This window comes from Tasmannia lanceolata, unplaced genomic scaffold (genome assembly GCF_043159265.1).
Source record: "Tasmannia lanceolata isolate RefF3 unplaced genomic scaffold, GAP_Taslan_0.1 ptg000006l, whole genome shotgun sequence".
In the NCBI taxonomy this organism is placed as follows: domain Eukaryota; kingdom Viridiplantae; phylum Streptophyta; class Magnoliopsida; order Canellales; family Winteraceae; genus Tasmannia; species Tasmannia lanceolata.
In genome coordinates, this window is record NW_027518683.1 from 18,391,297 (window position 1) to 18,414,601 (window position 23,305).

At 39.7% G+C, this 23,305-nt stretch overlaps 4 protein-coding genes and 1 pseudogene across 6 annotated transcripts; 4 read left to right on the forward strand and 1 right to left on the reverse strand.

Annotated features, from left to right (window-relative positions):
• The first annotated feature begins 411 nt into the window (after positions 1-411).
• Positions 412-1,128, forward strand: LOC143879996 (18.1 kDa class I heat shock protein-like). Its single transcript, XM_077382742.1, has one exon. It carries the CDS (start codon positions 516-518, stop codon positions 969-971), a length of 456 nt encoding a protein of 151 aa, XP_077238857.1. The 5' UTR covers positions 412-515; the 3' UTR covers positions 972-1,128.
• A 1,328-nt stretch (positions 1,129-2,456) lies between these two features.
• LOC143878790 (copper transporter 1-like) lies at positions 2,457-2,777 on the forward strand. Its single transcript, XM_077381023.1, has one exon. It carries the CDS (start codon positions 2,457-2,459, stop codon positions 2,775-2,777), a length of 321 nt encoding a protein of 106 aa, XP_077237138.1.
• A 448-nt stretch (positions 2,778-3,225) lies between these two features.
• Positions 3,226-3,894, reverse strand: LOC143878791 (secreted RxLR effector protein 161 pseudogene; annotated as a pseudogene).
• A 4,269-nt stretch (positions 3,895-8,163) lies between these two features.
• LOC143878455 (uncharacterized) lies at positions 8,164-10,480 on the forward strand. Of its 3 annotated transcripts, XM_077380747.1 has the most exons (5): positions 8,164-8,594; positions 8,909-9,055; positions 9,354-9,466; positions 9,871-9,958; positions 10,180-10,480. In XM_077380747.1, the coding sequence occupies exons 1-3, from the start codon at positions 8,439-8,441 to the stop codon at positions 9,360-9,362; spliced, it is 312 nt and encodes a 103-aa protein (XP_077236862.1). In that variant the 5' UTR covers positions 8,164-8,438; the 3' UTR covers positions 9,363-9,466; positions 9,871-9,958; positions 10,180-10,480. The 3 variants fall into 3 exon arrangements, with proteins under 3 accessions (XP_077236862.1, XP_077236860.1, XP_077236861.1); XM_077380745.1 differs by having other exon boundaries at positions 9,354-9,958; XM_077380746.1 differs by having other exon boundaries at positions 9,354-9,958; positions 10,190-10,480.
• A 4,365-nt stretch (positions 10,481-14,845) lies between these two features.
• On the forward strand, positions 14,846-22,922 carry LOC143878792 (uncharacterized). Its single transcript, XM_077381024.1, has 2 exons — positions 14,846-15,731; positions 22,223-22,922. The coding sequence occupies exons 1-2, from the start codon at positions 15,294-15,296 to the stop codon at positions 22,814-22,816; spliced, it is 1,032 nt and encodes a 343-aa protein (XP_077237139.1). The 5' UTR covers positions 14,846-15,293; the 3' UTR covers positions 22,817-22,922.
• Positions 22,923-23,305: the final 383 nt, after the last annotated feature.

Below are 23,305 nucleotides of genomic sequence, written 5' to 3' on the forward strand. Positions count from 1 at the left end.
CATTGTGGACAATTATGGCTAACAACACTTTGATTGGATGATCGTAGGCCCTTGATCGAGCATTCCTCATTTAAGGCTCTACCAAAAAATCAAATCATTAATTTTTGTAGTCATTCATCATCTTACACATGGAAACTCTACAAGATCAACGGTATTGATTTCAATCGACAATTATTGTCGAGTGAAAGACCCGAAAATCGAAGAAGGTTGGTGCACAAGTGCGGACATGGCCATGTCAAGAAGGTGGTAGAAGCTCGTAGAACGAACTTCCTATTTTCCTTGTCCCAACCAATGTCAAAAGAAAAGGTAAAAAAAAATAAAAATCCCTCTCGTTCTCTCTAGAACTCTCTCTCTATATAATAATCATCAAGAAAAAAACAAACCCATCTCCTATAAATACCTCATTCTTGCCCCACAAATCCATCCCAAGAAAATCCATCTCTTCATAAAACCTCTACTGCATTCTTGTTATATTACATTCCAACTCTTTTCAATCTCATTAATCCCCAAACAAAATGTCCATCATTCCCACCCCCTTCGATCCCTTCACTCTAGACATGTGGTATCCATTCGAAGTATTCCCCTTCAACTCCACACTTACCAAATTTCACCCTACTTTCTCAACCGAAACAAAAGCATTCGCCAATACCAAGATTGATTGGAAGGAAACCCAAGAAGCCCATGTATTCAAAGCTGATCTTCCGGGGCTTAAGAAGGAAGAAGTGAAGGTAGAGGTAGAGGAAGGGAGAGTCCTTCAGATAAGTGGAGAGAGGAAGAAAGAGGAAGAAGAGAAGAATGAAAAGTGGCATCGGATTGAGAGGAGTTGTGGCAAGTTTATGAGGAGATTTAGGTTGCCTGATAATGCAAAGGTGGATGAGGTGAAGGCTTCGATGGAGAATGGAGTTCTTACTGTTATGGTGCCAAAAGATGTTAAGAAGCCTGATGTCAAAGCAATTGAAGTCTCTGGTTGAAATTTGTTAGACTTGAGTGGGATAAATATATAACTATAAAATAAACGTGTGTTTGTGTTTTGAGAAAAAAAAAATCCTGCCATGGATTCTGGTTTCTTGTGAAGAGGTCTTTACGAACCCATGTTTGAATAATAAAATTAGTCGTTTCTTTTGAATCTTTTTGGCTGCGATGGGTGTTGTAATTGCAAATTAGTACTCGTTTCTCTCGTCTTCCAATATATTCTACACATAGGGGTGGCAACGGTTCGGTTTGACCCCCAAACCGAAATATGAATCGGTTTGGTTCTACCGAAACCAAACCGAAATTTGAATTTTTGGTTCGGTTAGGCCAATTTCGCCACCCTTACTCATAATCATTGGAAATCGAGGGCAACGGTTCGGTTTGAAATTTGAATCGGTTTGGTTCTAACAAACCGAAACCAAACCGAAATTTGAATCGGTTTGTATTTACCAAACCGAAACCGAATTTTCGGTTCGGTTTCAGTTCGGTATCGGTTCAGGTTTGGTTGGATTGTCACCCCTAATTCTACATCTATTTTTAGGGAAGGGATAAATTGGCCCTCCTTTTTAATTGGGACAGCCCCTTCTTGTGAATTTATGAATTTATGACTGCTCTTTTGCACTAGATATGACTGTCCCAAGTAAAAAAAGGACCGAATATATCTCAGGAACACTTTCCTCTTTGGGAAAAGCATTTTACATTTAAAATAAGACTAAAGAACGATGTAAGCAATATCCTAGCCTAAAGATTGCTTAGAAACTATATAAATCCTAGAATTAATTAAGAAAGGATCAAAACTACCTAAGCATGAAATATATAAAGAGTTTGCTAGGGACAATCGCAGAAGGTGTTTTCACATATTGTCTGTTGCATAAGAGAGCAGCCACATAGGCTCACTTCTCAACAGATTGTCTTTATTCATGAGGTTGCTGCTCTCTCCTACCACAGACCGTTCACGTAATGCCTTCTGCGATGGTTCTTAGCAACATACTGTGATTTTTGGTTGGGCCGGGTTACGGTGGCCTTGGCAACGTGACCCGACAGCCTTCGCAACGTGACCCAACAGGTCAACCTCCGTCCTCTAATTTTATTGTGATTTTCTTAGGGTTACAATTTTTTTTTCTTGTATTGTTGTATTTGGCCCTAGGTGAACCCCCGATTTGGAAAAAACTACTTAGATGGTTTGGGTTAGTGTTGACCATCCTCGATGTGAGGCTCAGGCTGGGTTTAGGATTAGGGTTGAGGTGATGCTATCTCGGGTTGGGCCAGGTTGGCCTCTACCCGATCCAACCTGACCTGAGTTGCACCCGTTCCCAAATATCCAAATAGAGAACGCCAGCGAACAAAAATAGTCATCATATTTTCGTCCATTTATGTATATTCATGAGGGGCAGTTTTCTGACATTAAAAACCCTTCATAAAATGACAAACAGCACTTTATTTTTCTGGCTCTCTCTCTCTCTATATTCTCTTCTCTGCCAGGCATGTACGCATTGGCTTTGCTATTCCTCTTCGTCCTCTCTCTGCTTGTCGAGTGGCTCTCTCACTCCTTATTGACCAACCTCAAGCTTGGTGCAAACCATGTCGCAGCTGGAATAGCTCAGACGGCTATGCACGGGGTTCGCATTGGACTAGCCTACCTCGTCATGCTTGCAGTCATGTCATTCAATGTTGGGATCTTCCTTGTTGCTGTTGCAGGGCACACTCTCGGCTTCTTTCCTTTTAGGAGTCGGACTTTTAAAAACTTGCAGCCACTGCCGTCGGGCAAAACATATTCCACTGATCTTCCTCCCATGAATTGCTGATTTGATTTGATCTTTGTGAGAGTACTTTTATTTCTCGTGCGCTTGTGTGTTTGTGCTTTGTTGGGTGTTACCTTTTGCCTGTTAAATTTCGGATTTCTCAAGAAAGGAGAAAGAGAAATCCGAAATTTTCTAAGACTTGTCTTTTCTTACAATTCAAATGATGGCATACAACTGTTTATATAGCCTTTTCTTACCCACTTCTCATAACACTCTTAAATACAAAACATATAGTCCAACAACTTCCTAGACTTAGACTACTCATTTCCGCTTGACTTATCATTTTCCTAGACAAAGATATTTCCCACACACTCAGTTTTAATGCTCTTTCTTTTTCCAGACACACCCTCTTAATAAACTAAACATTTCCAAGGCTTTTACAAGACACCCATTTCCAAAACATTGACTCAAACTTATTTCTAGAAAGAACATTAATTTTCAACACTCCCCCTTAATGTGCTTTCTCAGCAACTCCAAGCATTTCTCTGAAATAGAAAAATTTCTCCTTTGGTAAAGCTTTTGTGAAGATATCTGCAACTTGTTCATTGGTTTTGCAAAACTTCAAATTGATCTCCCCATTTGCCACAGCATCATGAATAAAATGATGCTTTATAGAAATGTGCTTTGTCCGATTATGAAATACTGGATTTTTGGCAATTGCAATGGCAGACCTGCCGTCGCAGAAAATTGTGGTTGCTTCTTCTTGTTGATCGCCCAAATCTTCAAGTATCCGCCTTAACCAAATCACTTGACTTGTAGCACTTGATGCCGCCAGGTATTCTGCTTCTGCTGTTGACTGAGCAACAATGCTTTGTTTCTTTGACGACCATGAGAAGGCACCTGTTCCAAGAGTAAATACATATCCTGAAGTACTTTTCATATCATCAATTGATCCTGCCCAATCACTATCTGTAAATCCGATCAACTTCGCTTCTTCAAATGAGTCATACCATAATCCAAAGTCAATTGTTCCCTGCAAGTACTTCAAAATTCGTTTAGTAGCACCAAAATGAATTTGAGAGGGATTTTGCATGAACCTTGAGACCAAGCTTGCAGCATACATGATGTCAGGCGTAGTTGTAGTAAGATACAACAGACTTCCAACCAAGCTTCTATACATTTTTCCATCAACCTTTTGAGTACCATCTTCTTTCTCAAGTCTTTCATTTGTTACTAAAGGTGTACTGACAGGCTTACATCCCAACATTCTGAATTCCTTGAGCAACATGCCTTTTTTGTGAAATGAATATACCATCTTCCTTTTGATCCACTTCAATTCCAAGGAAGTAATGCATTAAGCCCAAGTCATTCATATCATATGTTCTTATCATATCTTCCTTGAACTGATGTACCATCAGTTCATTATTACCAGTGAAAATAAGGTCATCAACATATAATGCCACAATAAGAATGTTAGCCGTACCTTGTCCTTTTACATACAGGGTAGGCTCACTAGTGCTTCTTTGAAATCCTTTGCCTGTGAAATATGCATCAATCTGACTGTACCAAGCTCGGGGTGCTTGCTTTAGGCCATAAAGAGCCTTTTTCAACTTGTACACCTTGTCTTCATTACTTTTAAATCCTTGTGGTTGTTCAACATAAATTTCTTCATCCAAAATTCCATTTAGAAAAGCAAATTTAACATCCAATTGATGAATTAGCCATTTCTTTTGTGCAGCCAAAGCTATTAGAATTCTAATTGTTTCTAATCGAGCAACAAGAGCAAATGTTTCATGAAAATCAATACATGACTGCTGTGAGTAACCCTTAGCCACAAGACGAGCTTTGTGTCTTTGTACGGTACCATCAGGATTCATTTTGCACTTGTAAATCCATTTGACGCCAATAATCTCCCTTCCTTGAGGACGATCCACCAACTCCCACGTATTGTTCTTCTCAATCACATCAATTTCTTCTTCCTTGGTTGCTTCTTCAAAGTTATCTAGTTCAACCACACAAAAATTGCAACTTTGATAGATATCACTTAGTCTTCTCATCTTCCTTATGTTTTTTTTTTTTGGGAAGTGAAATATCCTCCCCTTTCGATTACTTGGGACACCCAGCAATAGTGCATCAATGACTGTAGAGGGGCTGATGTACTTCACGTCCGAAGGATTCAGTGGGGATGATTGCCACGTACACCGCTGCTGGGTGTCCCAGGTAATCAAAAGGGGCAGATGTATCACTTCCCTTTTTTCGCCCTATTGGCGATAACTGCCGTCATACTCATAGTTGTTAGATGTCGCATTTTTCACTTTTTTTTTCTTATTTTGTCAATTCTATCTTTCTTCTTTAGCATATTTCAATTGAGATGCCTCACTTGAGGTAAGTGCCTGAAATAGCTACTCTACTCAGTTGAGGTGCTTGCCTCATAGAGTTGTTTCAAATTCTATGAGGATGTGTACAAATAGGCGTTCATGGTATCTAATTACATAAGGATCGATACCAAAAGCTGAGAGCCATGATGACTTTCCCATCGAAGTTCATTCTCGCCACTTATGGTATTGGTCTATAATTACCTATTTCCATGAGGATCAGTATTTTAAAATTGACCAATGAAGAACTCACTCATCGATAATCAAATTTCATCAGGTCCATTGCAGCTCATCTTTCAAGCGAGACATATCTATGGCAACAACTATCAATTATCACCATCTGTGAATATTTGTCTTCAGCCAACATCTTCAGCGGATATTGGACATCAATATTCAGTACATCAATATTCAGTATTGTGCATCAAATTAGTGAATTGTAAACGGGAATTTTTTTGTAATCAAACGTATGTAAATTTTAATGCAAATATGTTTAAGGGGGCATAGTTAGAGTGTGAGATATCTCAACTGTTGGATCATTAAGGATTAGATGAAAGGTTGTTGGATTAGATAAGACTGACAAGAAAATTAGATAGCTAGACTAGGTATGTATTTTAGATTAGGATTATCTTTTCCTAGTCAAATCCTTATCTCTTGCCATGTTTGTCCATAAGTGCTTTATATAAGCAGTTATCAATGTTGATTGTAATTAAGAAAGATTAATAAGAAATCTCTAATTTAACACATTAGAGGGCTAATGTCGATGTAGAGAAGAGTGACTCCCTTTCCTTTGTGTTTGTGTGTTACAAATTTGGAGGAAAAAATCCGAAGAAATGACAAAAAAACTGACATAAGGAAGTGAAAGTAAGACGGATAAAGAACCCTAGTGATCTGATAACATGTTGGAAAAGAGAGAGAGAGAGAGAGAGAGAGAGAGAGAGAGAGAGAAGATTTTTTGTTCTAGAGGGAGAGAAAAAAAGTGTGAGATATCTCATCCGTTGGATCATTAAGGATTAGATGAAAGGTTGTTGGATTAAATTAAGACTGACAAGAAAGTTACATAGCTAGAATAGTTAAGTAGTTTAGATTAGAATTATCTTTTCCTAGTTAAATCCTTATCTCTTGCCATGTTTATCTATAGGTGCTTTAGTGCTTTATATATGCAATCCGTTGGATCATTAAGGATTAAATGAAAGGTTGTTGGATTAGATTAAGATTTACAAGAAAGTTACATAGCTAGAATAGGTAAGTAGTTTAGATTAGAATTATCTTTTCCTAGTCAAATCCTTATCTCTTGCCATGTTTAGCTATAGGTGCTTTAGTGCTTTATATAAGCAGTGATTAACGTTGATTGTAATTAACAAGATTAATAAGAAATCTCTTATTTAACACATTGGAGGGCTGATGTCGACCTAGAGAAGAGTGACTCCCTTTCCTTTGTATTTGTGTGTTACAAATCTCAAGGAAAAAATACGAAGAAACTAATTGCAGTCCCGTGCGATGCATGGGGCGTATTCCGTTGAGGTAGAGAGAAAGAGAAGTGTCGTTTGGGTTTTGACTCTTGCTTAGGAATATAAAACGTATTTGATACGGGAACGGAGAAAAATAAGATAGGTTGTCTACCAAATTAGTGAAAGATAAATTATCAACAATTTAAATATCGATAATTTATTGATTAAGGCATTAGGAAACGTGCCCTGTAATTTGTAAAGAGTAACTTTTGGAATTCCTTGCGGTATTATCCTTAAAAAAGACGTTTTTTAAATAAGGGAATACAAGCGTTTTTACATTTCGGGGTGCCACGTGGTGACACCCTAGCTTACGACATTAAGCTTATTGATTAAGCATTAGGAAACGTGCCATGTAATTTGGAAAGAGTAACTTTTGGAATTCCTTGTGGTATTATCCTTAAAAAAATGTTTTTTTAAATAAGGGAATGCAAGCATTTTTAAATTTCGGGGTGACATGTGGGGGTGCCACGTGGCGATACCCCAGCTTACCACATTCAGTTTTATAGATATAAATAGATGAAAAAAAAACTGACATAAGGAAGAGAAAGTAAGATGGATAAAGAAACGTAGTGATCTGATACCATGTTGGAATAAAGAGAGAGAGGGGCGCGGGTGGGGGAGGGAAAGAAGATTTTGTGTTCTAGAGGGAGAGAAAAAAGTGTGCTTGATTAAAAAGAAGAGAAAGTGAGAGATATGTTTATTAGGGTTTTATGTAAGCATATATATGGGAAAATTGTTTCTGCGCTCATGCGCAAATAGCTTATTTGCGATGGCTCGTTAAAAAATTCATGTCGGCCCACTTTTTTGGATGATCCAAAGCATTTATTTGGATGGTCCAAAGATAGACGGGTGTGTATAATAAATCAGTTCCATAGGATCATCCTAACTCTTCAATTTGTGGAGGTTAGATATAAACTAGCCGATTTTTAACCTCCACAAATGGATGGGCTAGGATGATCCTGTGTAGTTGATTTTTTCTGCACATCCAATCTATATAAGGGCCTATCAAATGGATGCTTTTGACCATTCAAAAAAAAAAATGTGGGCCCACATGTTTTTTTAACGGCCAACGTAGATAAGCTATCTGCGCTTGAGCACAGAAACAATTTACCCTACACACGTGCTAACCTAACGTACAGTTAAAGACAAAAATACCCTTCAACAATTCCTACTTGACTGATTTCAATCTTCTCAGATGCTGACAACTCATACAAGTTAAACATAATTCATCAACGATTCAAGACGGGCAATGTTGAAAATTAATGTCCTTTCTAAAAATAAGTTTGAGTCAATGTTTTGGAAATGGGTGTCTTGTAAAAGTCTTGCAAATGTTTAGTTTATTAAGAGGGTGTGTGAAAAAGAAAGAGCATTGAAACTGACGTGTGTGGGAAATATCTTTGTCTAGGAAATGATAAGTCAAGCATAGGAAATGAGTAGTCTAAGTCTAGGAAGTTGTTCGACTTTATGTTTTGCATTTAAGAGTGTTATGAGAAGAGTGTAAGAAAAGTCTATATAAACAGTTGTATGCCATCATTTGAAATGTAAGAAGAAAAGGCAAGTCTTAGAAATTTCAGATTTCTCTTTCTCCTTTCTTGAGCACTGCACTTGCAACTCTTCTTACTCTAACAAATTGGTATCAGAGCACTCCAGGAATGATAAAATCTGGGTGTTGTTGAAGGTTCTTATGGCAACCAATAGTGGAAGCCTCAACATTTCTCAACCTACCATGCCGGTCTTTGGCGGAGAGAATTATGACTTTTGGAGCATTAAGATGAAGACTTTGTTTCTATCTCAAGACATTGGTAGAAAATGGATATGATGATCCTCCAAATGATGAACAAATGGAGCAAAACAGAGACAACAAGAAGAAGGATGACAAAGCTCTATTCTTCATTCAACAAAGTGTTTCTGAAGCGATCTTCCCAAGAATCATTGGAGCTACAACCGCCAAAGAAGCATGGGATCTTCTCAAAAATGAATTCAGTGGTAATGAAAAGGTAAAAACCATCAAACTTCAATCTCTTCGTAGAGACTTAGAAAACCTCCATATGAAAAGATTCCCAAAGCTTGAAGGAGTACTTTTCTAAAGTTTTAGAAATAGCTAATCAGATGCGGTCATATGGGGAAACAATTTCTGATAAGTTGAAAAAATCCTCATTAACCTTCCTGCTAAATATGACTCTATTGTTGGAGTTATAGAAGAAACAAAGATCTTTCTACTTTGACAGTTAGTGAATTGATGGGTTCTCTTGAGATGCATGAACAAAGAATGAATCGTCATACTGATAAATCAATTGAGCATGCTTTTCAGACTAAGCTAACCACTAGCTTCAAAGGTTCTTCTGTAAAAGTACAAAAAGGTGACAAATGGAAAAGCATTAAATTTGGTGGAAAAAATGCTCGAGGACAAGAAAGAGAATCAAATTTCAAGGGAGGAATGAAAACTATTCTACGAAAGGTAACGATTTCAGATCTTCTCAAAATTCTAAACACTATTTTGAGAAAGAGACTGATGCTAGATCTTCTCAAAATGTGTGTGACATTTGTAAAAAGTCCAGACATGATGAAAAAATTTGTTGGCATCGTGGAAAGCCACAATGCTTCAATTGCAAAAAATTTGGGCATGAACAAAAAGATTGCTACTTAAAGAAAAACCAAGCAAATTTTTCTGAAGAAAAATGAAAAGAAGAAGAAATTATATTTTTTGCATGTCATGTTGCTAATGAAAATAAGTGTGATGTTTGGTATTTGGACAGTGGCTGTAGCAATCACGTGACAGGTGATGAGAGAATTTTTCTTGATATCGATACTTCCATAAAGTCACAAGTGTGTATGGGAAATGGAGCTGTGATTGAGGCTAAAGGAAAAGGTACGGTTGCTGTTAACACTAAACAAGGTATTAAGTATATCCATGATGTTTTACATGTTCCTGATTTGGCACAAGATTTATTAAGTGTTGGTCAATTAATTCAGAAAGGATATTCAGTTCATTTTAAAGATGATTCGGGAATTATTTTTTATAACAAGATCAAGAATCAAGTTTTGGCAAAGGTGAATATGGAAAAGAATAAATTTTTTTGGTGTTGATGAAACTTGGCATTGGCATAAAAGATATGGTCATTTAAACAAGCAAGGATTAAAGTTGCTTTATCGGTTAAACATGCAAGGATTAAAGTTGCTTTATGGTGAGAGGGTTGCCAACAATTAGAAGTGATACTGATGTTTGTGAAGGGTGTGTTTTTGGAAAACAACACCGTTCTTCTTTTCCTACAGGAAAGGCATGGAGAGCTAAATCACCGTTAGAGCTGGTGCACTCTGATATCTGTGGGCCAATGCAAACACTGTCTCTTGATCAAAACAGGTATTTCATTACCTTTACTGATGATTTTACAAGATTTACTTGGGTTTACTTCATGAAACAAAAATCAGAAGCCATGTTGATTTTCAAAAAATTCAAAGCCTTTGCTGAGAAACAAAGTAAACATGCCATCAAGACACTAAGGAGTGATCGAGGTGGGGAGTATACTTCAGAAGAATTTAAAATTTTTCTTGAATCTGAAGGAATTAATCACCAACTGACAGTTTCATGTAGCCCACAATAAAATGGTGTTGCCGAGCGCAAGAACAAGACAATTATGGAAATGGAAAGATGCATGCTGAATGAAAAAGGAATGCCCAAGTCTTTTTGGGCAGAAGCTGTAAATACAGCTGTTTATTTGCTTAATAGATCTCCTACACAAGCTGTTCGAGATAAAACAACCCCCTTTTGAAGCATGGACTGGGTTGAAACCATTTAAAAAATTTTGGCTGCATTTGCTATGCTCACATTCCTATATATTGAGAAAAGACAAAAATTGGATGAGAACGTACGATCACGTTGACGGTCTGGATTTGTTCGAGATGTATTTTTGTTGGGTATTGTTCTTACTCAAATGGGTTCGTCGCTCAATGTACAACGTACGATCACGTTGACGGTCTGGATTTAAAGGTGTTTAAAACGGGTTGAATAGGTAAAGTGGTAAGCCATTTCCCTTGTTTCCTATTCTTCCGGACGGAGATAATGACAGGAAATACAGTCGCTTCTTCTTGAGAAAAGGCCAGTAGTTTTCATTTTCTGGTCATCGTCTTTGTTTTTCCAACGGCTGATCTAAACAGCAAAAGTTTCCTCCCTTATGCATCCAAGAGATTGTAATTTCAGCAACCATCTGTCAAGTCCAATACTCAGTTTTGGACTCACAATCGGTTCTCAAAATTCAAAACAAACAGTGCCTTAAAACATTATTAATCCACTCTCCTTCCTTGACTCATATTTACACATAAAAAGAAAACTGTAATTCAACTCTCACCCCTAACCCTAAGTAACCCTGATTCTCGACCCAAATAGAAAAAACTGGTAAACCCTAATTCACTAGTATTTTGACAAGAAATGGCTTCCATAATCTCATTAGGTTGAAGCACAAAACATTGTCCAATTCAGCTATTGACTCAACTATACAGTGAATTTCACCGAAATATTTATGGCACATCTGAATGGTTGGTGTTTGTGGAATGGAGCGTTGCTTCCCAAAATGCTACAGAGGAGAGTTTCTCCTAATGTTAAAAAGAGGAGATGGGGATGAGCAGAAATTGAGATGAAGAGGATTGTAGGTGAAATGGACTACTAGCTCTTGTTTTTTATCGAAAGGGAGAAAGAGCGATAAGCAGGATCGTCAAATGGCAATGTTTTTCGTCAGGACGAAGAGGGTGAGCAGGGCGCGATTTTCTCCCAAAAAAATCGGAATAGAGAAGAAAAAGGGTTACTAGCTACCTTTTCTATGGGTTTTTTCAGAACTTTTAATCTGCACCATTCACTTGACCTGACGACTTAAACCTAGGCGACAAAGCGTTTTCTGCTGCGTCGCGACGCAGGTGAAACGGCCTCTATCAAATTTGGGTGTTATACTTTTACCTAAGACGAGGTGAGTGTCATCAAAAAAATGAGGGGAGTCCAAAATGCAAGAGAATAGGATGAGAAATTCAAATGTAGAGGGCCGGTGTCAATAACAAAGTTGGGGTTGTACGCGGACGAGTGCTAGTTTTACCTTCTCCACGTTTCAAACGAGACCGCAACTCTCATCATCACTAAGTTTACTGACTTGATGCCTTGCATTGTCATTGGTCATAGGAAATAAAAATCACTTGAAAAGCCGTAAGGAAGAGACAACCCACAGAATTACTGACTCAGGAAATCGACTAGCATACAAGAGACAATGCGATTACCAACTAGGGCAAATGGACATGAAACCATCTAGGGAAATGGACATGCAAATGGCGACGGAATACCTAGCCGCTATACCATGTTTCTCTTGTATATGTTTTAACTCTTTCAACTGACGCACAAACATATCCCGTGTCACGCGTGACCCTTAAAAATTCCAGAGAAATTATACGGCATAAGGCCTTACAACAATAAAGCCTTTGTACGGTGGAAGTACCACCCTTGACATTTGATCCAACAGCAGCTCCTCAAAAAGTGAGCTGCTGTTGGATCAAATATCAAGGGCGGTACCCCTACCGTATTGTTGCAAGGCCTTGCACCATATAAAATCTCAAAATTCCAACTATTTATTTATAGCATTTGTTCCCAAAATACCATCTTTGTATTACTATTCTCAAAAAAATCCTGTCGATTGAGGCCATCTCTCGCAGCAAGGAATTTTTTTCCATGATAAATCAGTGTCTACAAGTGGTGAGAGTGGTATAGGGCAGTGGGAGAAGTAGAGAGATTTGAGAGGGCATGATTGAGATGGCCCTGGGCTAAAAATCAGGAAAAACTCGATCCTATTTTGGGCGGTGAGAGAAGTAGCTACTTCTCATAACTTGGAGATTGATTTCCTTCTTTCTAGTCATTTCACCCTCATCTCCACTTGGAGACACCAACTTATCATGAAAAAAAATTCAAGGTAGCCAATTGTGCTCTAATTGTAATCTTCTCTTAACCACTAGAATGCAGAGAGCCTGGTAGAGTCGGGGAAAAATAGAGTCAGCCAGCAGAATCGATGTTGGATTGGAACCATCTGTTGTTGAAGTAGAGGCATAGTTGGTGGCGCGAAAAGTTGAGGACGTGAAAGCTGCTGTAGGGATGAGTGGATGTGAAGAGTATGAAAGCAACTAAGGAGATGGAGGTGATAGGATTATGTAGCGATGGTGGGATGTAGCGTACATATATTTTTATAGTCCTTCACTTTCCCTCACACAGTTTAGTTTACTCGTCATTTATTTTTATCTTACATCATCTCTCGTATTTGGTCATCAGCCAACTATATAGCCATAGCCACATCGCCTAGGAACTTCCTTTGTTAAAAGGGGTTTTCCCACAACTATACTCTAGAGGAGCCCACAACAGGGGAACCTAGACTTTCTTAATTGCCTGATCTAGACAAGTGACCAATCTGGCAAATGACAACCCAGGTCATTTGATTGCAAGCAATTGTGGGGTCGATCTGGTTCTTTTGACAAAATTGATCGAACACATGATACTGCAACCAGGTCTGGCACACCCGCACGCAAACGCCAAAAGGGTTGCGTTTGCCAGGTCATGGTCAACAGAGTGAAAGGGCTTTTATCACAAACCTCTTTTAGTGTTTCTATATTATGTATTCTTTCTTTTTTTTTGTCTGTTTTTTCCTTTTCTTGTTTTCTTCTTGGCTCGCTCGATGTAGAGGGACTTTCACTTTCAGCTTAGGCCGGGCAAACGGCTGGATCGGGTCGGGTCGACCCGCAGGTCATGCGGGTGCGGGTCACGCGGGTCAAAATGACCTGCATTCCTACGGGTCAGCAACCAGGTGACCCGGACCCAGTGCGGGTGGGTCGGGTCGCGGGTTACGCGCATGTTTTTCCAAAACAGAGTTTTTATTGGGCAGTGATAAATTCACCCCATTCTATGTATGAATTCACCCCCTAATTTTCAAAATTGACCGTACAACCTACACCATATGATGATCCAAACCGTTCATTTGATGGGCCACAACGTAAATAGATCGTGCCCCAAAAATCATTGCCATAGGACGATCTCAACCGTTCGATCTATAGAAGTTTCCATATTGTCACTCCCTCTTTAGATCGGAGGGGTAGAATCATCCTATGCTAATGATTTTTGGGGCACAACCTATTTACATTATGGCCCATTCAATGCACGGTTTGGATCATCCTATGGTGTGGGTTGTACTTTCCAATCATCCATTTTTAAAAATAGGGAGTGTATTCATGCATAGTAAATTAGTAATGCTCATGAGTTGCTGGAAGTTGGGAGTCCTCAAAAAGTGAGATGCTATTAGAAGGGCTGATTTCCAAACACAAGTGCATTATTCCAGCTCAAAAAGTGAGATGCTCTTAGCCCTTGATCTCACTTTCTATTTTAAAATAAAAAATATAAAAAAAAAATCCAAAAATTTGCTGGTGCCCGCGGGTTGACCCGACCCGACCCGTGTTTTTGGGGGTTGGGTCACCTGTGGATCGGTTTTGGCGGGTCACTAAAACCCCGACCCCTGCCCGCAAATTTGTGGGTGGGTTGGGTCAACCCGCAGGCACGGGTCGCGTTTGCCAGGTCTAGTTGAGCTTCTCCTTTTTGGGGCAATTTCTGGCTTGATGGGAACCATTGCATATGAAACATCCAAAAATTTTCTTGGCTGTAACATTCCCATCCTGCACTTCTTTTGAAGGCTTGCCTTCTATCTTTTGGAACTTGGCTTTGCTTTTCTTCTTATAGTCCTTCTCCTGGGACTTCCCTTTAGTATCACCACCTGAAGAATTTGACGGGTTAGGATCAACCTTCTAACATTCAGATCGGAGGGTTAGGATCAACCTATGGAAATGATTTTTAGGGCACAACCTATTTAGGTTGTGGCCCATCTAATGGACGGTTTGGATCATCCTATGGTGCTGGCAATACCGTACTTCTAATAAAGTGTGGGAAATAAAAACGGGAGTGATGTGACGGTTGATTCAACCTTTTGAACATGTATTTATTGTTTTTTTGGCGATTTGAGCTCCCTTATTTGTCAAGGATCGCCCGTTTTTATTCACAAAACGGATTCCCGTTTTCCTAGCAGTGCTCTTTCTTCCCCGTGGAAAATCAATTAAATATGCTCAGGATATCAAATAAGAAAAACCGTCAAGATCAACGATCTCGATTGATCTCGATTGCACGTATATGTCCTATTGTGGGATCCGTAAGTCTCAATACGAAAAGTTGTGAATAAATTGTGGAGTGCCATTGTGGAAATATGATCATGCCGATATTATTTCCTTGGAGTGCCATTAACTGATAAAGATCATGCCGGCATTATTTCCCCATAGAACACACCAATGTTTTCATATCACGCTCTACTAGCTTGTCTTTTAGTATTTAAAAGGGTGTCAACAGGTTTTACAGTCACCAAATATTTCTCACAAGCTCATTAAATACTAGAAGACAAGCAAGGAGAGCGTGGATGTCAAAACATTGAAGTGCTGATATCATTTCCCATAGTAAATATCTCTCTCTCTCTCACCCAATTTTCTTATATATTCTTAGAAAACCTCAATCTCCACGCCCCCACATCCTCTTTTTCTCCCTCTCTCTTGTTTTCTTCACCATCCTTCAAATAAATCCAACAGAACCCACAACATATCCTCGAAATCCATTCTCACCATTGCTTCAAATCCGAAATTCAGCAATGAGTGGGATGAATAACATGACAATGCCCACTTCCATGTCGAACACCACCGACATGCCCATGTCATGCATGTCGATGATGCAAATGACATTCTATTGGAGCAAAGATGTGGTACTCCTCTTCTCAGGATGGCCAGGACACAGTCTTGGGATGTATATACTCTCCCTCTTTATCCTCTTTATACTCTCCTTTACGATGGAGTGGCTCTCCGGTTCGCGGTTTATCAAGCCGGGCGGTTCGAACCGGGTCTCGGCCGGGTTCTTACAGACCGGTCTACATGTGGTCAGCGTGTGTCTGTCTTACGTGGTCATGCTCGCCGTTATGTCATTCAACGTCGGCGTTCTCGTCGTTGTCGTCACCGGTCATGCGGTCGGATTTTTACTTTTCAGGAGTTCTGTTTTAAAACCAGTGGGGAGTGAAAACTCCAACAAAGATCTTGTCCTTCAATGAAATGTTAATTGTCTTATCTCTTTTTATACATATTCTGAAGCTATTTTGGGGGGATATTGTATTAAGTGCGTATCATTTAATTAACCTTCTTTTCTCATTTGTCTTAAAAGGCCGCACACCTTTCTCAGTGCCTTTTCTATCTCAGCCTTCCTTTGAGTTATCCCCTCATGTATTTGGGTGTGTGCAATGTACACATGTTCGGTCTCAAGAATCATAAGTTTATCCCTCCTTCCGCACATGCGCCTGCCACTACAAGTATCACACTTCTTCATATGCTCCGTCTATAGCAACTACTCTATGCTAATCAAATTCATTTATTATTATCGCACATCCCCCATATCTGGTCATCAGCCAAGTACATAACAATAGTCACATCGCGTTCAAGGTTTTAAATGTCGACCGAAATAAAAAATTTCAGGTTTCGGTGGATACCAAAACCGAAATTGGGTAAAGTCGAAACGTTACAAAATTTCGATGGAAATTTTGTTTCCCCCAAAATTTGGAATATCTCCAAAAAATCAGATTTGTAGTCATTATTTAATATTATCCCCAAATTTCGGCCGAAATTTGGTACCGGAAAAAAATACTACTATTTACTTTAAAATATTACTTCATTTAATTTCGGCTGAAATTTCGGTTTCGGTGAGGACCGAAACCCATTCCGAAACCGAAATTTAAAACCTGGTTAAGAACTCCCTGTCCTACAATTATACTCTAGAGGGTCCCAATTCTCTTAATTGCTTGATTTGGATAAGTGAGCAATCCGGCAAATGTAAACCCCGGTCACCCAATTGTAACATAAACTGTGACCAGTTCTAACATGCCTTCGCACAAACGTCTTCGACCCAAAGGGAAGAGGTGCTTTAAGTTTTGGGGCCAAAACCACATCCTCTTCGTGATATGGCCTATAAAGTGAAAGGTCTTGATCACGCCAATGTCATGCAAATTCACCCAAGTGAAGCTTCTAATAAACTTCTTACCCATGGCCTTTATGAGTCATATTCCCCAATAAACAAGGAGGATCTATGTGTCCGATGCAAAGTGAATGAGCTACAGCTCAAAAAATAGCACAGATAAGATTCTTTTACTTGTATTGAGGCCAAGAAACGGATCAGATCCTTTGGTCCAAATGGGTACTGTAAGTCCCGCCAAATGCCATTGATAACATCTTGATAGATGATCCGAGGTCTTTGGCCATCAAACCTCTTCTAGTATAATGTCAGCAAAAGCTAAACCATTGATAGTACTATATATGGGATGGGCGTTAGGTATGAACAAAGACCAAATGCTCATCATATGGTACAAGATCAATGGTTAAGATTGCCCTTGCATGTCCTTGAGGGATCCATAAGTCTCAACAGAAAAAAATTGCTAATAACTTGTGGAGTGCCATTCTCGAATCAATACCATGCTGATATTATTTACTTGGAGTGCTATCATCCGATGAAGGATCATGCCAATATTATTCCCCGTAGAAAATCAAGTAAATGCGCTCATCATATCCTACAAGAACTATGGTCCAGATCAACGGTGTCGATTGCACTTACATTTCCTGTCGTGGGATCCATAAGTCTCAATAATAGGAAAAATTGGGAATAACTTGTACAGTATGCCATTATCGAAACAAGATCATGCCATTTATTATTTCCTTGGAGTGCAAATATCGGATAAAGATCATGCCGACATTATTTCCCCATAGAAAATGATCATATGAATTTTATCATTCATTGCTCTCTCTCTCTCTTTCACCCCCAATTTAACTCCCCCACGTCCATTTTTTCCCCTCTCTGTTGTTTTCTTCACCATCCTTCAAATAAATCCAACAAAACCCATATCTTATCCTCCAAATCCAATCCCATCAATGGGTGGGATGAATAACATGGCCATGCCCACATCCATTTCCAACACCACATCCATGCCCATGCCAAACAAGACCATGATGACTTTCTTTTGGGGAAAAGACATGGAACTCCTCTTCTCAGGATGGCCAGGCCACAGCCTTGGGATGTATATACTAGGGCTGCAATTCGGGTCGGGCGGGTCGGATTTTGGAACCCTACCCGAGAAATATCTCGGGTCGGGTTTTTTTTCGGAAAACCCACGATTCCCAAACCCGGCCCTACCCATGATAAATCTCGGGTCGGTTCGGGTCGGGTCGGGTTTTTTCACGTTGACGCAAATTTTTAAGGAAAATTCTTGTTTGGCAAGGCAACTCAACTCATAGAAGCAGAAATTACACTCACATTACACTTGAATCAAACAATGATGTAATTACACTCACATCACACTTGAATCAAACAATGCTGTAATCAAACAATGTTGTAATTACAATCAAACAATGCTGAATCAAACACTTGAATCAACTCAACTCATAGAAGCAGAAATTACACTCACATACAGTAACAGTGGGTGTGTGGGTTTTCACTTTTAACTTTGGGATAATTACATTTACACCCCCTCTAGTTTCTGACACATCCACTTCTACCCCTATAGTTTAAAACGTGACAAATACACCCCTGTAGTTTCAATTTGTTTAAGGTTTGCCCCCTCAACTGAAGGTTCGTCCATAGATTGAAGGGTTAGGATGATCCGATGGAGCTGATTTTTTGGGCACACCATATCTATGTCAGGACCCATCAAATGAACGCTTTGGATCATCCAAATAATGTGGGCCCCTACCCGAATCCAAACACTACCAAAAAATCATCCAAATAATGTGGGCCCACATTGTTTGGATGATCCAAAGCGTTCATTTGATGGGTCCTGACATAGATAGGGTGTGCCCAAAAAATCAGCTCCATCGGATCATCCTAACCCTTCAATCTATGGACGAACCTTCAGCTGAGGGGGCCTACCTTAAACAAATTGAAACTACAAGGGTGTATTTGTCACGTTTTAAACTATAGGGGTGGAAGTGGATGATTCAGAAACTAGAGGGGGTGTAAATGTAATTATCCCTTTAAGTTTTAACTAACAATAGAAAAAAATGTACATACTATAACTTATGTAACTCGGGTCGGGTCGGGCCCCTTCAAACCGGGCTCGACCCGAGATTCATGCGGGCTTTTGAATGCTGAACCCGGCTCGACCCGAAACCCATGAAACCTGAACCCGACCCAAGCTATTTTCGGGTTGGGTCGATGCGGGTCGGGTAAAACCCGGCTCGAGTTGCAGCCCTAGTATATACTCTCCCTCTTTATCGTCTTTATACTCTCCTTTACGATGGAGTGGCTCTCGGGTTCGCGGTTTATCAAACCGGGCGGTTCTAACCGGGTCTCGGTCGGGCTCTTGCAGACCGGTCTGCACACGGTCAGCGTGTTTCTGGCTTACGTGGTCATGCTCGCCGTTATGTCATTCAACGTTGGCATTCTCGTTGTTGTCGTTGCCGGACATGCTGTCGGATTTTTACTTTTCAGGAGTTCTGTTTTAAACTCGGAGGGGAGTGAAAACTCCAACGAAGATCTTCTTCCAGTGAAATATTAGTTGTCTTATTTTTATGGTGATTATATGGTTATGTTCTCCAAGTTTCTTCTTTCTTTATCTCTTTTTCATTTTGATTTTTTTTTTTTTTCATTTTAGAGGGTGAGCCTTGGCGCAACAGAAAGGTTGCTTCATTCTGATCTGGTGGTCACAGGTTCAAGTCGCAGAAATAGACCCTCTACAAAGCAGGGGAAAGACCGCGTACATCTAGCCTTCCCCAGACCCTGCGTGGCGGGAGCCTCGTGCACTGGGCCGAGAGAGAGAGAGAGAGAGAGAGAGAGAGAGAGAGAGAGAGAGAGAGAGAGAGAGAGAGAGAGAGGATGAATGATAAGGTGATGCACGACTAGGGGTGTCAATGGATCCAGACTCGGACCGTCTGAATCCGAACGTTATTGAACGGGATCTAAACATATGAATAGGATCCATGGGCATATTTCTTTTTTCTTTTAAACGGATCAATGGGCATATTTCGGATCATCAAATCTAGGATCCGAAAAATTTTGGATTGTGTATAGGCACGCCACATGCCCATTGGATAGACACGATCCGAAATGGTTTACAAAAATACCCTCCAAATTTTGTTAATGCTAACCATTCTATGAAGTGTATTTTGGTCAAAACCTCTCTTATCACTTAATAAATCGGATGGGAATGTGATTTCAGTCATTTCAGAAGTTTCATTTTATACTTTAACGAAGGAAAAGAGAGTGGGGTTCTGTTCTTTATCCATCATATTCTTTGATAATAGTTATACATTATATCTGTGTATGTAATTTTGATTAGTTTTATTGTTTACAAGCATTATTATATACATAGATTAACATAGATAAATTTTTAATTAAGTTGAAAAAAATGCATAGAGACACACTAATAGTGAACTGCCATTCTATCTCTTTTATAAAAAATTAATTGTTTACTTAGCTTAGTGGGACATAATAGTACACTCTGATGCACGGTCCGAATTAAAATGGATCGTGATCATGACATGGAAAGTAGGATCCCAAGAATAATCTGACTCCTACCCGACCGATAAGGAATTTGAATGGATCGTGACTGTGACATAGGTGGATCAGACCCGAAGTGGATCCGTTGACACCCCTGTGCACGACACTCAACCGCATATATAGAGGAATGATCCAGTGTTTCTCGATTAATTGATGGGGGAATATGTTGGTAAACTAGCCCTTTCTTGCTTACTTGATGTGAGATGGGAAACGAAATTAGAAAGAAATATCTCTCTACAATTAAAACAGAGAAACTCCTTCTAGGATAAATTCACCCTCTTGTAAAGCCACAAGCGGTAGAACTATAGGGGTGTAAACGAGCCGAGCCGAGCCGAGCTTGGCCAGGCTCGGCTCGGCTCGTTAAGCTCAAAAGCTCGGCTCGGGCTCGGCCAGGCTCGCGAGCCTTACCGAGCTCGGGTTATATTCAGTTCACACCCCTCATCTTCCCTGGACAGCCCTATCTAGTGTAATTTGACTACTTTTTTTACACTATGGGGGGTGGTCCAAGTAATAAATGGGGTTCCAAAAATGAAGTGACATATTTTGCCTCCCCTTTCACTCCATGGACAACCCTTTTAGTAGTGTATATATTTATATATAATATATATATTTAAATATATTAAATTCTTAACGAGCCGAGCCGAGCCGAGCCGAGCCTGGCCTAAATCGGGCTCGGCTCGTTAAGCTTAACGAGCCTGGCGAGCCGGCTCGGCTCTGCTCGTTAAGGATTCGAGCCGAGCTCGAGCGAGCTTCCGAGCCCGAGCCAAAATTGGCACCCTTAGGTAGAACACTAGTAAAACGGGCTCTCTCGCTCTCTCTCCTTCTCCTCACCCCGGTAGAACACTAGTACAACCGGCTTTCCTTCTCCTCAGTCATCACCCCAAACATGAAACGTTGGTGGGGCCCAACATTTGATTTCTTTAAATATCTGAAAGGGAGTGATATTTTCAGATATTGACAAATTGAATGAAAGATCAGACCAATATCTAACATTTTTAAAGTAGTAATACAAACCGTGCTATCACTTGGGTGCGTACTTGGTTATGGGGATACTTCAAGTGTTTAAATGACACTGACCTAATAAGGGACTTGATATCCACACTCCCTTGTTTTTATGTTAGCAGCCTTATTTTGCCTATAAATTTGTGGTTGGCTGTGGATAGCTTGTTGCAAATTTTAACATCCAATGAAAAACAAGGGTAAAATAAAGCGGCCCACATCAAAATCAGGCCCCTTTTGAGAATCCACCATTATACTAGCCTGCTGTGCACTTGTAAAAGTTTATAATTAATATGTTAGTGTTCTGCGCAACAGCAGATTATTCTAGTTGTAGCTCTCAACAAAAAAACTTTGTTCGAGGAAATCAATTGGAGGAAGTTACTTTGATTCCACTTTAAGTACAAGTGATGGAAAAGCCTCGATTTATTATCTTTCTATTTGGAATTTACTAAAATGGAAGCTTTGCTTTACATATGCACATGTGTATGATTCAATGTTACAGAAAAATAGGGAAGCAAAGTTTTAACTCCAACATAGTAAATCATTTGATACATATAGGAACTAACTGCCTCAGTAACCAAGAGGAAGAGTCACACAAAACATAGATAGATACTACCCATAGTGACGAAGTTAAGAAAATCTTTAGGTCTGTTAATGGACAGACGGTCCGATGGATCCAAATGATTAGTGCATATCAATTGGATCTGAATGGTGTCCATTGGATCCACATCCTAAGGTCTGAAATTATTTTGATTGTACCCTATACATTACCACACAATTTGATGGATCGTCCTGGATCCTAATGAACCCCAACAAGTGGATTGCCTAATAAATGAACCCCATCTCAAAAAAAAAAAAGAAAAAAAGTGCATTTTATCAAATCATAAGAGATGTATCAATGGACGGTCAGGATCACTATCCAAGGATCCAATTTTGTTTAATTCTGTTTAAGATCCAAACACTTGCACCATAATCTAACCAAATTGACCCTCTTCATGTCAGATAGATGACACTGTAGTGGGTCTGCTCAGATTAAATACCATCTCTCTCTCTCTCTCTCTCCCCATTTTCCTCTGCATCGAGAACCCAAATCCTTTTTCTTTATCTCCCCCCACTCCTCTAAAAAAAAAAACCCAACAAAACCCAGATCGTGAAATGGATCATGGCATGACAACAGGGTCGATGGCCATGCCTCACAAAAAGATGATGATGCACATGACATTTTTCTGGGGAAAAGATGTGGAAATCCTTTTCCATGGATGGCCAGGTCACAGTCTAGGAATGTATTTTCTAGCCCTTTTCTTCATCTTTACCCTCTCAGTTATGGTGGAGTGGATTTCCGGTTCAAGATTCATCAAACTTGGAAGGTCGAACCGGGTCCAGACCGGGCTCTTTCAGACCGGTTTGCATGCACTCCGAATGGGTCTCGCTTACATGGTCATGCTTGCCGTCATGTCATTCAACGCCGGCGTTCTGATAGTTGCTGTTGCCGGACATGCTGTCGGATTTTTGGTTTTTGGGAGTTGTGTTTTCAAGATGGAGGAAAGTAGTGAGAAACCCAATAACCAACTTCCTCCTATAAAATGCTAAGTATGTTGTTTATTTATCTATGTGTTTTAGGTGTCTGGGTTTGTTATGTATACGGAGTTCTAGTGTTCTTCTATGTTCTTGCTATAATGGGGGAGTTTAGTTTTCATTTTCTTGATGCTTTTTTCCTAAAACCAGCAAAAAAAGGTTCAAAAGAGGAATTTTCCAAGAAATATTCGAGGTTTGCTTGCTGGTATAACATGATATGTTACGTGCCTGGAAGTTAAGACTTACGTGTTGTATTCTTTGCCTGCTTTTTAGGACAAATGAAAGGATCGTTGAGAGAGAGAGAGAGAGAGAGAGAGAGAGGACACTGTTTATTACCTGCAAGGAAGTAATGTTTAGGTGGTTAATGACTTAATGCTAGACGGATGATACTTCCACCCCTTTACAACCAGTTTAGATTGCAAGAAAAATATTTCTGAGTAAGTTTTTTCTTGGAAATTTTTTGGGAAATGATAAATGTGCCCCTTTTCATCGGACACCCAGCTG